Source organism: Haliaeetus albicilla, chromosome 4 (assembly GCF_947461875.1).
Source record: "Haliaeetus albicilla chromosome 4, bHalAlb1.1, whole genome shotgun sequence".
NCBI classification, from domain to species: domain Eukaryota; kingdom Metazoa; phylum Chordata; class Aves; order Accipitriformes; family Accipitridae; genus Haliaeetus; species Haliaeetus albicilla.
The window spans coordinates 48,150,923-48,169,734 of record NC_091486.1 but is presented as its reverse complement, the minus strand read 5'-3'; the positions used below and the strand labels follow the sequence as shown (position 1 = coordinate 48,169,734).

At 38.7% G+C, this 18,812-nt stretch overlaps 1 protein-coding gene across 6 annotated transcripts in view; it reads left to right on the top strand.

Annotated features, from left to right (window-relative positions):
* The window catches only part of VPS13D (vacuolar protein sorting 13 homolog D), a 111,259-nt gene extending 92,447 nt beyond the window's left edge, over positions 1 to 18,812 (top strand). For all 6 annotated transcript variants that reach the window (XM_069782480.1, XM_069782483.1, XM_069782479.1 and 3 more), the window contains 3 exons: positions 11,158 to 11,289; positions 16,060 to 16,300; positions 17,116 to 18,812. In XM_069782480.1, coding sequence (XP_069638581.1) covers positions 11,158 to 11,289; positions 16,060 to 16,300; positions 17,116 to 17,247 — 505 coding nt within the window. In that variant the 3' untranslated portion in view covers positions 17,248 to 18,812. The remainder of the gene's footprint in view (positions 1 to 11,157; positions 11,290 to 16,059; positions 16,301 to 17,115) is intronic.

Genomic DNA, 18,812 nt, shown 5'->3' with positions numbered 1-18,812 from the left:
GTAGCAGGGTCTGAGATAGGAAAACCTGAAACAAACAGCTTGCTTATTTGTAAAAAAACACTTTTTGAAGGCCAAGGGTTACAGTTGCTGAGGCTGTTCATTAGAGCTCCCCTTTGCATTTTAATTCTGTTTTTTTATGCACCCTACACATTAGCAAAGAAGTTGTAGATGGTTTAAATTCCAAGAGGGAGTGCTAAACCTTTAGTTAAAACTTGTGTAACTCTTTTTGTTTAAAGCCTTTTTGCTTTTCCATGACAGAATGTATTCCTACTGTTAAAACTGAAGAAAAGCCTAGTTTAAAACTCTGTGGTCACTGGGTTCACCATTGGTAACATGTCTGTTAACGTGAAAAAGGGAGACTTTATGAGGGACTGACCTGTCATTCTAAATACCAGCATCTATTTTGTAAGTAAAAGATTCTCCACTAAAATATTAGTGTTTAACTTGACACTTGCGGGCAGAAAGATACCCTGGATGCATTCAGACTGTTGGTTAAGGGACAGAAAAGGACAGATGCACTGGCAGGGAATGTTGCGAGGGGAGGACAGAGGAGTGAAAATGGAAAGCATTAAAGTGAATAATGCTGAGTAGTTAGCCAAGCACAAAATGTGGAATTACATTTTTCTTTAAATGTCCATTCATTATTAGCAACAAATAATTTCAAAAAGATGAATGAATACAGAGTTCTTACTGTGATAGTCTCCACAAACCCAAAATACTTACTAGTGCCTTGGTAAGTTACAACTAGAGGCAAGTGTGTTTGCATCACTGGTTAAATGGTAATGCATGGAGGGAAACTTGCACAGGTTTTGCATTAAACAAAAGACTGCTGCTACGGCTGGGTTCAGAACAGAAACCAGATTAAGCTCAATTTCACTGCGTACAGTAACTGGTTTGGAAGATTTGGTGCAAGTTTGTGAGGAAGAGGCATTCTGTTGTATTAGGCTAGTCTGGTACAAAAAGAGAGATGGCTGAACAAGGACATCATGGGTACACCACTTGCTCACTTCCAAATGCAACACTTACGAAGGCATGGGGAAGCTGCTAAGATCTTGTTGGGACAGGCAGACATTTGCAATAGGTAACTAATGTTCATGGTCGTGTAGGCCTGGCATAGTCCATCAGAAATATAAGCAATTACGAATTTCCTTCTGAAAAGAGCTGATAAATCCTTTGTTGGATTTACCAGATTTATTCTACTACTTACACTTTACGTTACAATTAAGAGGACTGCATTTGTTCCACAAAATGGAATTCTTATACTGTGTGCCCACTATAGTATTTAGCTATTAACTAAAAGGAAAATTTTATTTCCTTAGGAAATACTTGTATTTCTAGAGCCTGCATGTTTTGTCTAATTATCTTATATTTCAGCAAAAGCTTTTGGACACCAAGGCCAAAAAGTAGAAGGAATGCCTTTTACTGAGTTGTACATTTCCTGTTTTCTGGTATTCACGTGTTTTTTAGATCCTTTCTTACTCAGAAAACACTCTGCTAAATGCTGCTGCTGTTTCAGTGTATTCTACGTAATAGTTTTCTTGGGTTGAAACAATTACAGAGAGCTGCAGATGTAACTAGTCTGCAATGGTATGGCCTAGAATGGAACTGGAGAGACTTTGAAAAAGTAAAAAATTGCATTCGTGTGTTAGCATCAGCAGAACAAACTAAAGAGTCATCGAAGACCAGGCAATAAAGTATTCACAATTTCCATTCACAAATCTACTTGCTTAGAATTAGGTGGGATAAGTTGAAAGCGTACGCGCACCAGAAACGAACAAAAGCTTTATTCAAAACAGACGTGTCTGCTGGAATGTACCAGGACAAATCATCAGACTGCATTAAACCAGTCAGACTTGATCCCCAGAATTCAAAAAAATTTAATACACATTCTGTGGGTTTTTATAATAACTTTTGGCCCTCTTACTTAGTATTTTCAGTTCATAAAAATAGTAGGAAAGATGAAACTGGTGTAGTGCAATAGGAATATAGCATTTGTTTATTTACTTATTTCTAAAGCACAGATGGCATGAACTGCTCGCCAGTGCAGCGGCTGTATGATCTCATGTCCTGAAACATCTGCTTGTTGTGCCAAAGGGGTGAAGTCTGGTACAGTAGGTCTAGGGCAGCTTTCTGGGAATAACTTTTACTAGTCTTCATAGCGATGAAGGTAAGCACAGGTATTTTCTGTACCGAAGAATGAGTATGCGGGTACTTTATATTGCATGCCTAATCATTACGAGTCCTGGTGGTGTTCCGTGTATGTATTTATTTTCCTGTGTGTATTTGGAATACCGTCTTTCAAGTTGTCTTTCCATTTGCTTTCACTCCACATGGTTTTGCCTTGAGATCACGTTAAAGGTTTCTTTACATCCTTAATTTCGTGACCTGTATCAAGAAGTGGTCTTTAATTACCACAGTAATAAAGCTTTGAGTAGAGAGTATCTGAGCATACCCAAAAGTGGACTTTTAGCCATTCTGAGACCAGATACAAAGATGTAGGAAGTGCCCGTTATATATACAAAATGAAAATTCTTTCTAGATACTGTTTTCCCAGTAGTTTTGTGCCTTACTAGAATTACTTGCTAGGTCCTCCTCCCAAGCATAAATATCACAGCATCAGGTTCTCTGGGGTTACTCCGCATGTTTAAAATGGTACAAATATTAAACCATGCAGCTGGACAGGTAGTACTGTTTGTACTGACAGGTTTTATTTTCAAATTAAAAGATACACCGTTGCTTTAAAACTAATACCACTTCTAAGCAGTGTTTTAAGCCAGATTAGTTGAGGTTCATATTTATGTGGTAATTACAGGCTTACTTGAAAGCAAGGGACCTTGCGGCAAGGTATGTGCAAACGTACTGCTCGGCTGTTTACCTGTTACTAGACAGATTTTTTTCCTTTGTCATTAACAGCAAGGTTTTCTGTGCAGTCCTAGTCCGGAGTCTGTAGATGGGAGCCCAGGGCCTGCTGGGATGGGGTTTTACACTTGTGCTGTCCTTTTGCCCTTCCACTGAACTCTTTTCATTTCAGTCATGAGCAAACAGTCAGTGCCTGAACTAACAACCCTGCAATCCTCCAAAGCACGCCTCGCTTACAGTACCAAACAAAGGGAGGCCCGCGTGGGCCGGCCCAAGCCAAGGAATGCAGCTTCGGGGTTCTGCTCCATAAATTTAACCAGCACGACAAAAAGGAGATAATATGAGCCTTCGTGATGATCTGAAAGGGGGAGGTTTGTGTCCCATTGATTGCGGTCTGGCCTATTGCCAGGCCCCGAGCCTGACCGACAGTTGAACCATATCGTTAAGGCGTGTAATACAGCTCAAGTCTTGTACAGCAGCCAATGAGTACATATCCAGAGGGCAAAAGTTTATAAAGAGTTGAGGCTGTCCTGTTTAACCCTCTCACACTGCATGTAATATATACTGCTGCCATTCAGAAATAGTCACATTGCTGTTAAAAATGTAAACCTTCAACTTTCTTTACTTGGAAAAAATACATGTGTGTCTGATTTCTAATGTGCAGCAGATTTATAAAGTGATGGGAGAAAAATATGTAAAACTGATTTTTTTCTTTTTTTTCCTTAAACAAAAAAATCCTCCAGCCCACTTTTTTTTGCAGTACTACTTTATCCATAGTTACTTTTTTGTTCAGAGATGTCTTCTGGGTTGTTCTACAAACTCTTTCATACAGATGGAGCTATTTATTGCCTTGATGTCACCTCATTTAGCATGTGGCTGGTATTTTTATAGATAATTTTTTCACCTAATGTTGCTGTTAACATGTGGAAGTCTCTTTATCAGTTTTGTAAGTACAGCCAGTTGATGTGAATTGTTCTTGCAACTGCTAAATTGAAAAATCAATGAGTAGCTTTTCGTTAGGTGAAGTTTGTGCTAGAAGACTTCGCCGTGCCTGTTGCAGCCCTAGTTGTACTAACAGAAAAGTATATAAAGCAGGGTCTGAAGAGAAAACACATACAGTCATCACAGTTCATTTCACACAGCTCTTCATGTACACCTAGCAGTTAATGTCCTGGTGCTGGGCAGGGGCCCCTGCTTTGCTTTCTTTCCTGAAGTAGATTTGCTTTCCCGGAAAGGTAGGAGTACAATATGGAAACATTTCTGTTACACTTAAATACAGCGACCATGTTTGCATTTACAACAAATGGCCATTGCTTGGCCAGCACTGATGGTTTTTGATGGGACCATTATAAACATGAGCACAGAAACAAGACTAATGCTCCATCTACTGCACTGCCCTACCTGTCAGCAGACAGTGTTCAGAAGTTTTAAGACCTCGCCATGTGCTCTGAGGCAGAGTAACTTTATGGCCCTGGGCACTTTAATCTTCACTAAGGCATGCTCAGTTCCATGTTTTTCAGATAGGTGTTTGCAAGAAATCCCTGCTAAGAACTGTATCTTTTACATTGAATCAGAAGGTGAATGGGAGCATTTTTCAACACATTGGAGAGACAGGAAATTTAAGGTGACAACTCTAGTCATCACCCTGTGATCAGTACAGGAAGACTCTGGGAGAAATTGGAAACTGAGATGGCAGTGTTACATTTTGTTAACTTCTAAAGCTTGATGATATCAAAGTGCTTGAAAAACTGTTCGTTTGCTGCACAGCTATTATAGTCAGAGGTGGAGCAAGTGCTGAAGGTTGAACACTGCTTGATGCACAGAGTATGACTGGTGTAAGTGCCATGGTGTTGTTTAGTATGCAAGCACACCCACCTTATGCAGATCTTGGATTTGTAATATAGATGTCATAAGAATGTGCCATTTTGGTGAGTACATCTGCTGCTCTGCTGGTTTTAAAGTGAATCTTGATGTCTTAATTAAGCTCTTCTCACTTCCTTTTGAACTTGGAGCCTGAAGAGGTTGTATACAATCATAAACCCAATGAATAGTTTTCAATTTTGTTTTGACCTTGTATACAAAAGAAAGGCGAAAGGGGGAGAAGAGCTACATCTCCAAGAAGTTGGCAGGAATAGCCTACATGATAAACGGTTGCTTCTTCAGCATGCTGTAGTTCTCCTAGAAGTATACTGGGTCAGATAAAGGTCTGCAGCATCTGAGCTGGTAGATCCCTGAAAAGAGGAGGGATTTGACTGTAAGTGGGAGGTTTTAACCCTAGGCACCATTTATTTGCATGTTTCTGCCTGAAACTAGCATTTTGGGAACACATTTAACAAGCACAATATATTCCATGCATTTGCTGGAATAAACGGTGCATATAAGCTTCCTCAGATATGCAGTCAGCAGGGAGCTGTCTGGCTCATGATTTTACACATTCTTGCATCTAACTGAGACATTCTAATGCCAAATCCAACACTCAGACTGACTGCACTGCGTGTGCATTTTTAACACACCTTAAAAGCATCTGTCTCTGAATCGGTGAATGAATTCCATCACAGAGCTGTGCCAGATCTCTGGGTTCAGGCATCCAGTCTTCAAAAAATTATCTGCCTGTTGGGAACTGCACCCCCAAAGGCCAACACTGGGAAGGAGGCAACTGTACTTACCGTTTGAAACACGGCATTACCTTCTGCCAGCAGAGTCACAACGGAACATGAAATCTAGATTGCCATAGATTTTTCTGAAATTAGGCCCAAGTCATTTAATGTTCTCAGACACAGAGAACTGGCACATGAAAAATAATGCTGTCTGTCCCTTTATGATCAGTAAATGCCAGGGGACGTTCCTGCTTATTGCAAGGGTTCAACATTTGAAACAAAGTTCAAAGTTCCATCAGTGAGGAAAGAATCACAGAAATAGTGGATTTTTAGTATTTTGCAAAGGTGCGATACAAAATACAGACCATATCAGAAATGTTTTTCATTTGTTAATCCTCATGATCCTGTGGTACGACTGCATCATCTGTAGTTTGTTGCTGTGATGGCTGAACTTTTAGGTTAATTTCTAAGGTATACATTGTTTATTTAGATTTTAATTCATTCCAGCACTTTGGGGTATGCTTTACACTGTGTCCTCCCATTACACGTCTATAAGCCAAGTACTGTCTTCGTTCTGTGTTGTGTGGAAATTAGGTGCATGGGATGATGATGCTTACGGAAGGCTGCAGGTGCAATTCAGTACTGAACTTGAGCAACTCGAGCAGGTATTTTAGTTGTGGCATATTTTATGATAGAATATGTAAGGCTATTCCTCCTTGAGTTTATCAGATTAGGTCACTTCTTAATGTCTGAAATGCACTAAAGCCTCCTTAGACAAAGCCCTGTATTTATGAAGCAGACTTTTTCCAGAGCCAAGTAAGTAACAGGTTTGATATTATTTCTTCAAAATACTAGCAGCAATTGAATTGTTTCATAGGCTTATATTACCTGCCAATTTTCCTTTGTTTGAACTAAGGTTGTTTTATAATTATTTCAAGGGGATAAAAATTGTTCCCAGGCTGAAAGTCAGTGTGCCAAGTTACAGCCCAGAGCAGACTTTTATCAATAAACTTTATGCAAACCTGAAAAAACAAGTTTACAATGGAAACACTGACAGAATTTGAGCTATACCAGAACCAGTAAGTTACTGCTTTAAATGGGTTGGAATGATGAGGTTGTTAAATTGGAACACCTTTATGAATGCGACACGCTGATGACAGTTGCTGGAGGTTTTGGCAGCAAGAACTAGGTCTAGCTGAAGAGAATTGTTACTCGAGAGTGTGGGGGAGAGCCCTGTGGCCAGAGAGATCTCTCTGGAGGACTTACATGGCTAATTTGCACGCCAGTGTTTGTCAGCGAGAATGGACCTGGGGTTTTGGTGACAGGCAGGCAGTACAGCAGGTGAAATCTCTGTGAAGAGCCTCCTCCGTTACATACTGGTTTCGGATGCCAGAATTGCATCTCCTTGCACTGGTGTCTGTGCAGGAATTGGGGTGGCCTTGCACTCTTCCCATTATAGATCAAAATCTGTACACATGCTCAAGTTGGGCTTTTTGAACAGATTTGTAGTTGCCAGTGCTGCTCGCTTACCAAGAAGACAGATCAGAAATTCCACAGATACACATTTTAAATGAAAAGTTGTAGTGATTACTGTGTCAGTCATAGGGTTTTTCCTTGTTGCTGTTTTTCTATCAGGAGAAGTTGCTAAATTTCCTAAAGTTGTTTTATTCTGAGTAATTATTCCGGGTGTGATACTGAGGAATCTGAAAGATGTAAATTTGTATATAATTTTAGAAGTGCAATGTTTTGTTTTCATAGACTATCATCTATTGATGTACAAAGTTTGATACCTTCTGATTTTTTATTTTTTTTAATGTTTTTGTGAAAGCAATCTAGGTACACTTCAAGGAGATTTTTTTAAGTCTAAAAGACACTCAAAGATGAGTACAGTTACTGTTCTCAAAACCACTGTATACTTATGGACCTCAGCAAAAATCACATCTATGTACCTGATAATGTAAACCTGAGAGGGGCGAACATGCAGTGAACGAACAAGGATAAGTAATTCTGTAAAACACAGGTCTCTTGAAGAGTTTTTTCAATGTAAGTTGGCAAGTAATGATCACCACTAATACCGGAACAACTTCCTTACATCAGTGGGTTGGTGATCTGTTTGATTACAAAACTTCTGGCTTAAAACTGGTCAACTGAATCACAAGAATTCTGTGAACTGTTAAGCAAAAGCCAACCAATTAACACTGTTAACTGTTTTTAGTGTGCATACAGTCATCTGAAATGAGATTCTCCAGTGTTCAGCTTTGTCTGAACAGTGAAGAACTGGAGTGTGTGCCTCAACCTTCTGACACCATTTCCAATCTCTTTGTGTCTTCATTCAGCAGCACTCTTCCCTGCTGTGACTAGTAGACGTGAGGGCATTTCTGTCTTGTATTGCCTTTGTGTGCTTATTAAAAAAGAATCAGCAAATCTGTTGAGTGCATGTTTAATGTAACACAGATGTGGGCACACCACCGTTGATTCTGCTTTACAAATCTTCAGCTTTTTGTATTTCATCAGTGTTGCTTATTATTTACAGAATGTAACTTGAGACAGTAGAACAAATTTTTAGATTAAAAAAATCAAGTTGTGTGGAATGTTTTTAGCTGTCCAGACCAAACAGACCAGTTTGCCAAGGGGTGATGGACTAAATCAGTGCAACTTATGCTAGCACTAGTGGCACTTAGTTGAAAAGCAGCTGACCTTCTTAACACCGAGACGAGAATTATCTTTTATAACCAGGATGAACCTTTTAGCACAGAGGAGCAGTGAAGACAGTAAGGACTGTACTTCCTCCATTTAAAAACAAAAACAAAGCCTAAAACCAACCACAACCGAACCCACAACTCGAAAATTGCCAAGTCTTCCAGAAATTCATTGTGGTGCCTAGTACTTTTGTAGTAATAGTACTTTATCTCTGACCTGCTTCTAAGCCAGACCTGCTTCTAACCCAGTGTTCACTGATGTTTCTATGGAATAGGTCTGATTAAAAGGCCCTATTCTTTCCTCATTTTTACAGCAGTCTTCCTTGCAATACTTAGATACCTCTTCTCACGGTACTACAGAGTATTAGAGAAAATAGCACAGTTGAACGTTTATCTGAAAGATGGTTAATCTAAAAACCATTATGCAGTGGTGTTGTTCACTCCCATATGGATGGTTATCTAACTTTCCTGAATGCATAATAGGAAGGTGTCTCAGTAAAAAGTTATTGATTGGCCAGTCGTTAATTAAAAACTACATTATGCTTCAGACATTCACTCTTTAAACTTGTCAATAGAAGTTACGGGTGCTGTAGAGAGGTTTAACAGCCAATGGGGGTTTCCTGGTTAAGTGAAATTTTGCCATTTTACTGCTTTTGGAAGTTAGGAAGTAGGACAAGCAGCAAGATGTGAATTACACTGGTTGGAACCCTTTAATTTAACTTTGCCTCAACATTTTGTATTTCATGAAGACGAACGCATACTTCTGTTTACTACTTTGTAAGAATCTAATATGTAAAAACAGGCACTTATTTGTTCACCTGGTGTAAGTTCAGAAAGATAATAATACTGTCATACAGCTGTACCTGGTACAGATGAATCCTGTTTATATCTAAAAAATCTAACAGGCAGGAGAGGCGACTTGCTCCAGAGTCATAGTATTTAATAGTGAAGTTCTGACTGCTGTACGCAGCTGTTATTCAGTGGAATAATTTTAAGTCATATATAGGTTGTGGAAGTCGTCTCTTTACCTAGTGTTTAGGTTATTCTGATTCGGAGAAATGCTACCAATGGAAGAATACAGTTTTAAGACATTGCACTTTTTGTAGATGAGGAAAACAAACTACCTTTATGTAGCAAATTCCAATTTTCATACTGGCATTTTTTAGCTTGGATGCGTAACACTGTAATTAACTAATGAATGTCTAACCAAAAGTGAAAGCAGGGCAGCAGGACAGGTAAAGCAGTGAGAACATCTGTCAGCAGAAGTAAAACTGAGTATTTGACTGTTAACGTTTTACTGGCACTTTTAACGATAACATTTGTTAAGGTTTCTTAAGCCCCTGCTCTGTTTCACATTCTTTTAGTTGGAGAATTTCTACTCTTCGTTTCATCCTTCCTGCTGACAAACTGACTTTCCATCTTCACATAACCATAGTTCAGCTGAAGTGAAGTCAAGAGCTTTTTGTCTTCTGAAGTTTCTCTCAAAGAGGAGCAGTGACAAGCAGTACTTCTGAGCCTCAGTAATTTGTTATGCAGGTCCAGGGATGTAATAATCTCATGAACAAAATCAGAACTTACCAGCTAGTCATCATATATTAAAAATATAAATTGGCTGATGTTTTTCTCTGCTGTGCTGGAAAGCAAGTTATCTTTGGCTTCTATACCTTGTATGCAAAATACATTGTTGATACCAGACAGAGCAACACTAGCCAAAGCACACCGAGAGGCCAATCACCCAATGGGAGAGCAGCAAAGATGATACTAAGTCATGAATAACATGTAAGAGATTCTATTCTAGTAACATTTAGTGCAGCCAAGAAGGGAAGGTACAAAAAAAAAGTATGTCTGTCAACATTAAAAGGCCAGGATGTCAAAGACTTGAAGGAAAAAAGAGTTTTAAAAGGGTGCATGGGTTTCAAGTCTGGGACAGGACTGGTGAAAGGGAAAGGTAACGGAGGAACAAGGCTCCAGAGAAAACATCTGCAGAAAGTAAAGTTTAGAAGGCAAGTACTCTTGTGTGCTATTGCCAAGCAGCTTAAAAAGAAAACGCGTTGTTACATGGGATTTTTTTCCTGTCTTTTGATCAAAAAGGATAGAAGCAGTTCATTGTACAGAATCTTTACAAAGAGTCAAGATGGGAAGTGGAGAGTACTAATCACAAATGGTGTATTTGGCTTGGAAAATTAGTAACAGCAGTAGCCTGAAAGAGATATGAAAAAGCATGCAGCAGACCCAGAGTGATGCTGTTGGGAAAGGACAGAGAATAAAGCAGGGCTAGGCAGCCTGTAACACAATTCTTCAGGGGTAGGGCGTTCCAAAAGCTTAACGGAATTCAGAATATTATTTTTTAACAAAATACTGCTAAGGGAGGAACCAAGCATGCAGTTCTTTAGCACTGTGGCCAGTATCAACCTCTGATGTCTGTTAGGCCACACGTGTCTTTTTTATTATTGTCATTTTTTAATAGACGCTCAAGAAAGGTAAAGTATGCTAAATCTTACTATGGAGACTCTATCTAACCATGGATTTTTCTTTTGTCTTGTCTTAACTGCGTGTTCCTATTTCTGTAACCCTTCAATTTTCAAACTACTGACACTGTCCATCAATGTGAGCTCTATCTAGGCTGATGCAGTCTTATTTTCTGTAGAGAGGTGAGAAGAAACAGTCAAATCAGTAAAACTCTGCTGGTAAATAGATCCCAAAATCACAGACAGTATCCTCAGTTCAGGCTGCTTCTTACTGTTAATTTAGCACATTGCCCCTTAATTGTAGAAGAAAACTGGGAGATGTTTCTTTGACATGTAAAACCGTATGAATAGACACCATGTCTTCCAGAGCAAGTATTAGAGAATCTGTATGCTGTATTTGTGAAGACCTTGTGTTTTTAAAGGCTTTGTTACTCCTCATACTTCAAATAAAACTTTGTGTGCTGACAGGTTTAAGTGGAAGGAAAAGCGCTGCTGTTGCACTAAGTCATTTTTCTGCATCCATTTTGCATGTAGGACACAAGCAGAGAGAGTGAGGAAGCCACGCTGCTGTAGAGGACCTCAAGGGCTCTTGCCCCGCTATTTAGAAAGTCAAGCGGAAGGACAAGAACAGCTGTTCAAACTGACTGACAACATCCAAGATGAGTTGTAAGTACTGACTTAAGCAGTTACTTTAAGTAGTTCTGTTTGCTGCCATTGTATCTTCATGTCTTTGGGGAAGAGGGACTAAAACTGTTTTACATACACACACATGCATGAACATACATTTTGTTTGTTTTCTTATGGTACCAATTAGTAGCACAGCATGAGTACCTGATGACTTACAAAGTGGCCTGTCTGCTGGTCATAGACAAACATCATTACAGGTGCCACAGGGCTCCTTTGGTTCACTTGTTGCTAACTGCCATTGATCACACATCACACACAGGCTGTGGAAGAACTGGAGCCTTGGTCTGTTGACTCCGGCTCCTATTAATGTCCCTGATTGCCTTCAATCATTACAAAAGATGAAATCTTAGTAAGTTTCTAAGTAATCAATAATCCATTTAACATACATGTCCAACCCTCCATGTGCATTGATAAAACAAGTGCATGTTTAAAGCCTATAGTCGTCTTCCTCTGTAACATCCATACAGGCAGAACTAGTATCTCTTCCCTTATCTGTCCCTTATCTACCATTTCTCACAGCCCAAAGCCTAGGGAGTGGCTAGTGATTCCGTGACAGCAATATGTGAACGACCACTGACAGGCACTCTGAGGTGGCTCTGGTTTAGATTTGAGAGAAGCTAACTTGGATGCCTGTGGTACATGTTATTCCTAAGCTATGGCTGTTAACAATTAATGACCAAAATAACCTGCAAAATGTATTTTTCTCCAGAAAAGTCAATACTGAATAATTTGAATCACTAAAGGACATCTATGTTTGAATGCCCTGGATATGGGTTCATGAAAGCAAGTGAAAACAGTGTATAAATGTTACTAGTGGTCAGGTTTGAGAGCATGAAAAAAAATGGATACAGAGTGAACGCATGGAAAGATAGCTGTACATTTGTTTCTGCCCCTGAAACTCAGCACTGGTGAGGCCACACCTTTAATACTGTATTCAGTTTTGGGCCCCTCGCTACAAGAAAGCCATTGAGGTGCTGGAGCGTGTCCAAAGAAGGGCAGTGAAGCTGGTGAAGGGTCTAGAGCACAAGTCTTATGAAGAGCGGCTGAGGGAACCTGGAGAAAAGCAGGCTGAGGGGAGACCTTATCACTCTCTACAACTACCTGAAAGGGGGTTGTAGTGAGGGGGTGCTGGTCTCTTCTGTCAGGTGGCTGGAGATGGGACGAGACGAAATGGCCTCAAGTTGCAGCAAGGGAAGTTTAGGTTGGATATTAGGAAAAATTTCTTTACTGAAAGGGTTGTCAGGTATTCGAACAGGCTGCCCAGCGAAGTGGTGGAGTCACCATCCCCGGAGGTACTCAAAAAGCATGTAGACAAGGCACTTCAGAACGTGGTTTAGTGGGCATGGTTGATGGTTGGACTCGATGATCTTGAAGGTCTTTTCCAACCTAAATGATTCTACGATCTTAAAGGTTTTTTCTGACCTAAAGAATGCTATGATTCTACAGGAGGTGTCAGTTTGTTGGATTGGGGTCTTAAGACATAATTCATTACTTAACCCAATCTCTACCAGTTACCTGAACAGCTGTTTTCAGTGGAGAGTGTAAGATACTGTGTTTTGCATCTACCACCCATCAAGAGTATCTGCCAAGGCAAAGCAGTTAAAATGGCTGATGGTGAAGCTTGTAGAGGGAGGTACCAATTCAGCAGGGTATCTTAATTTCACCAGTGTCAATGATCAGGCTCTGAAAGCCATGTACCACTCTAGGATCTACCCTCGGTTGCCTGTAAGGAAGTTTGTATTCTGCCACTTGCTTGTGGCCCTGTGATCTTACGCTCTTGTTATCCCGTTTTCATCTCATTTAAGGGCCTTTATCCATATGCAGTCTGGCTCTTAGGGAGAATTGAAAGAGAGCAATTTGTGACCAAAATATTGTCAGCTTTTTCCAAGTGTACCCCATAAGCAGATCAGTGGGCTTTTGTCAAGTCACACTGTTCATTCACTGTGACTTTCACCATTAGGAACATCATTCAACAAGAAAACAGTGTTTCTTGTCATGGAAAATAAGTGCAAAATTATGCCTCTGACTTTTATCCTAGTATCATAATCAGAAACACATTTAAAGACCTGATTATTTGCATATTTTCCTTCAGAGTTAAATCCATAAAAGGGGGTTTAATACCTTGCTCTACTGTTCTAACTAAATGTTTCCACATTTTTTTCCAGTTAGGCTCACTGTTTCACTTCTGGAAAATATTGTGTAATTACTTCCTGATGTTGTTAAAAAACCCACAAATTCTCCAGAGATCTGGTTGCTTCTACTTTGTTCTACTGGATCATGTTTCATTTAATTTTTCATTTTATTAATTTGAGATCTTTTTAATAGTGTAGAAGTATGGGTCTAAAAAAAAAGTAGTACCTTCAAGTAGTATCTTAAAAGGTTAAATACCCATTTTGAGAACTAGACACTGAGAAGAAAGTAACACTTGGCAAGAGAAAATGGGTAATGATGCATGACTCAAACTTAGAACAAAATGTAGAGCTTGAACTACAAATTAGCTAATGTTTCTTTGCTTCACCATTAAATCACTGTCCTCTCTTTCCATTCCTCAAAATACATACATGACACCAGTAAAAATCTTGTATGGAAAATTAAGATATATAATCTGTTGTTCTTGTGCAGAAAATACAAACCTGTAGTCTGATTACCTAATTGCTTCCACTGAACTTTACAGTAGCTTTTAGTCCTTCAGTTCTCTCCATGGATGCCCCCATACAGCGGGCTGTAATACCATACATCAGGAAAACAGCTGTTCTGCTTTTGTGGGTGTACAAAACCTTCTCAAGTTTCTCAACTTTGCTGTGACAATTGCAAAGGACAGTGCCACAGTATTAGGGGTTTCTGATAATTGCCTTCTAATCTTCTTTCCCCGCTGGAAAAGCAGCAAAGAAAGCCAGTGTGCCAGCAAGTTTCCTCTGGTTCCGCTTCTAGTGGAAGTCTGACCTGAGTCAAAGCTAGGGTCTCTGTAAAATACTGTACTTGCTTTTATGTGCCTGTTCTAAGCAAAAAGGCTATTATTCTGCAGGCTATAATGCTGCTCTATTTTAAAATTGTTTTCTATGACACTTCATAAAAAATATTCCTCTCCATCCTAATTAACTTATTTCAAAGACAAAACCTTACCCTGAAGTGTTTGAACTCTGATGGAAAACTGAGAGGCAATTGCTAGTTTCAGTAACTGTTAACATTGTCTTTCACCTAGGTTTTCTGAAGCTGAAATACACATTTTTGTCCAATTGTTTTACTTAAAGGAACACAATTCAATTATCCTATCCTGTAGTTTCACCCAAGGTTAGAGCTGGGCAAAGTGCATTGCAGGCCTTTTTTTTAATAGGATGGCTGTGCTCTTTTTAGCACTTAAACAAAAATGTAAGCTGTTAACTTGAGTAAGCATGTATGCCTTTCTCAAGTTTATGGAAGCAAGAGCATTTGTCAGCTGACATGGCTAGGAGGCACAGGGCAGAGAAAAGACAAGTTCAGTGCAGAATACCATCTTTCAGAGGACTATTAATAGAAAATTACTGGAACTATTCTTTTATATTCTTTTTTATTCTTTTATAAAAAGAAACAGTGATCTGACCTCGTGAAATATTTTTGGTTATTAAAATTCTATTTATAGCTATGGGTTTATTTGCATATAGCTCAAGAGTATTTGTGCAAAGTGTTACTTAAATGGTAGAGCTGACGGTGGTGTTGGAGACGGTAAGCTTTTCTGATCTACCAAAAACTCTCAGGACTGACAATTTTCCTTGATTTCAGAGACAGTGGAGTATTTTGCAGGATGTATTAGGACACCAGCAGACGCATTTGTACAAGCAATCGTTCAGAAAACAGTAATTTCGAACCTACCTGAGAGCTTGAGAATCATAGTTTTACAGATACGCTTCTACTGCTGCTGGTTGTTAACAGAGCATAATTACTCTATTTAGCACCTTTTCTTAGATAGGATTTTGTATTTAATTTTCTGAGTTTTTCAGCATTTTAAAAAAACCACTAATGAGGTTCATTTCAGTAGTAAATCAGAAGTGGGGGAGAAGTGTTTCTGTGTAAAATATCTTACTTCACTTTGGCATTCCTTACTGCTATTTTTTACCCATCAACCTTTTAAGCCATCGTAATTCTCAATATTCTTAACTCACTCTTTCTACCTCTACTATTCATCACTCAGACTAATCTCTCTGGGGAAACCTGCTTGCTGCTTAACCTTTCACCCCTGTGTTAAACAGCTAATTTCTCTTTTCTAGCTACTGATCCAGGCAGCAGGTTAAACTTTTTGTTTTCAAAGGCAAGGGAGGTGTGTGGTAAAAGAAGGCACAGTAGGTTTACAGTGTGTAGTAGGATAATGCTCTTGTCAAAAATGTCTGCAAACCTTTCATATATCAGCAATGGAACTGAACTTAAAATTAAACAAGTATTAGGACGTGTGGTGTTCCAATGCAAGGAAATTACTCTTCTTAAGCCTTGTTAAAGGATATTTTTATATGCCCTTTTAATGTCCAAAGCTAGAAGCCAGGCATTTAGCACTAATATTTGATTTACAGCATGATCTTTTTTAACTGGGTGAGAGGGTACTTCATCAGCTTAATTTTTAGAACAGTTTAAATTAAATACAGATGAATTGTATGTGTTACACTATTAATTTTTCTGAAAGACTTCTAAAGGTCACTCAAAACGTAACAGGTGAAGACATTTGTTAGTTTACTATTTTTAGATTCAAGTGAATAATTTTTCTTTTTTTCTTTTTTGCAGCTTCATAGCAGTGGAAAACATAGACAGCTATTGCGTTCTCATTTCATCAAAAGCTGTTTATTTCCTCAAGAGTGGTGATTACACAGATCGCGAGGCCATCTTCCTAGAAGTCAAGTATGATGATCTCTACCACTGCCTTGTTTCAAAAGACCACGGGAACATGTATATACAGTTGACGAAGAAAGCTGTTAATACAAGTAGTGGTGTAGCAATGCCAGGCCCATCACAACAAAAACCGATGGTAAGGATCTAGCACCTATTGTTTCATTCTTTTCCCCTTTATGCGTGTCCTGGTGCTGAAAGTGTTGTAGTTATTAGTGTTCCGTTCCCTGTGCTGCGTAACAGTGAAAACTTTGTTCTGTCAGCAGTGAAAACAGCTGCTGCAGAAAAGGCTTAGGTGACAATAGAACTTGCTCCCTGAACTCCTGAGAAAAGCTGAAGGCAAAACCTAAAATACTCTGGCAGGCAGTAACGTTACAGTAGGAAATGTGTATTTACCTGAGAAAGGCTTTTAACTTTACAATGCATACATGAAACTTAAGTTCTATTTATTCTAGTCTTCTCATCCTATACATGGTATTTTTTTTACTGCAAGGTATCTAAGATTGGAAAGAGTATTTCTGTCATGCATGTAAAAGTTTATCAGAACTCTCACTTGTAAAACCCATTAGAGGGTTTTTTTGCTTCATTACAGTAGTTGCTCGGGGGTCTGTTTTACAGGCAAGGTTATAAGCTCACCCCTGACCCAAGTGAGTTTACATTCCAAACAGATAAACCAGATAAAAGGTAGGAGGGGAAGCAAAGGAAGTAACTTCAAATATTGCAAGATGTTTCTGTTCTCATCCTAAAATAACTGTCTCTCTTTACCTGTCCCTCCTCCTCTCACTTCTTTATTTCAGCCTCAGCACTGAGAAGAAATCTTCACTGAAACATTTCTGTTCCTTACAGGAGACTTCAAAGCTAATCCTTTCAGTTAGTGAAATGATAACAAACAAATACATTCTGCTTTAGATGACAGCAGTACCACATTAAGAAAAATCACATTTCTTTTTGCAGGTGAAAGTGAAATCTGAAGTTCTTGCAGTAAAGCTATCTCAAGAAATAAACTATGCAAAGAGCCTTTATTATGAACAACAGCTTATGTTAAGACTCAGTGAAAATCAAGAACAATTAGAGCTGGACTCTTGAAACCTCTTCCTTACTGCCAGAGTGAATTGCAAGTATCAGCCTGGAGCCAATGGTATTCTGTAACTAGAGAAAGTACTACGTGGGAAGGAAATAATTTTAGTTTTTAGCTAAATGGAATCATTGTGCATAAGAAAACAAGGTGGGCTTTTTTTTTTTTTTTTAAGCATTAGTTGTGTAACAAAGATATAGCTGAAATGCATTTGGTTCTGGGAGAAGCCCTGTATTTTGCTAACATGTACATATGTAAAAGTGTTTCATGTAAATAAGAAAGTACAGACTGGGGTGTTGGTATAAACAGAAGTCTGTTTACTGTGTAAAGAAATTAAAGGAGCTATACTGAGTCTCACTGCACTACCTGAACCTAGCCATTCTCTCTCCTTTTTTTCCTTGAAGAAGCTGATTTTTCACAGTCCAGGAATGTAGATGAAAGTTTAAAAAAAAAAAAATTAGGATTTAATTGTAGCTGTTGGAGCACAGACATCCTGTATTTTGGAGCTTTAACACTGTGATCAGGGTGCATTGTTCGGGGTTGTTCGTTGGGGTTGGTTTTGGTTTTTTCTTAAATCGCTAGTACAGCTAAATGTAGGCATACCTAGTGTTCCGCTGAAATTTCATCCTCATTTTTAACAAAAATAATTGCATTCTGTTAAATATTGCAGTGAGGACTCACTAATTCAATTACATTTCCAAAATATTAGAAAACAAGTAGCTGATTCTGTTCTGAATACAGCACTCAAACCTAGCAAAGTCTGTATCTCTGAAGGCCCCTGCTTCTAAGTTGTTTTTAAAGTTAAGTGAGTGGCCTTGGAAATGGAAAACAAGTTTAAAGTTCTTTCCTTCACTCAGACTGAGTAAGCGTGTATAGTTGGCCAGTTAGTGTGGACTTCTGCTAGCATTGGAAATGCTGGGAGGAGAGGAAATCACTGCATTATTTGTCTTAACAACAACCTCTTCAAAATTAAACTTCTTGAAATAATAAAAACAACATGCTTTTTCAAATGTTGTACATCAAATCAGTATTTGTCTCATCAACTTTAACCAAGCTGAAAATTGAGGAAGGAGTGTACTTACAAACCTTTATTCACAGAAACTAGGAGATCTCATTTTCATGTTTGCTCCCTTGAGATAGCTCAGCAACTGTGCTGAATGGCTGCATGCACTACGGCATTTTGCCATGCAAGGTTTACGTGTGAATATAGAACTTTACTGAAACTGCTGAATAACCTATGTTCTAAAAGTGTTACTTCGTAAACCTTTGACTAAAAGTAAGGAGACCACTATAGCTTTACTATCAACTTAGTTTACCTTTTAATATCCTTTCATAAAGGCATACAGGAATATTTTTAAACTGAAGGTTAGAATTAAACCAGTTCTCAACTCCTGTAAAGTGAAAGGCAGAGGATTATTGCATAAGGAGAAAACATGGTATCAGTTGATGTGTGTATGGTCTGTGACTGGAAATCAAAATCCATAAAGGTCCATTACGCAAATGAAACTGATTTAATGCATCACTTTTGTATATTTCTCTGTATAATTTTTAAGTAAAATGTAGAATTCAACAAGTG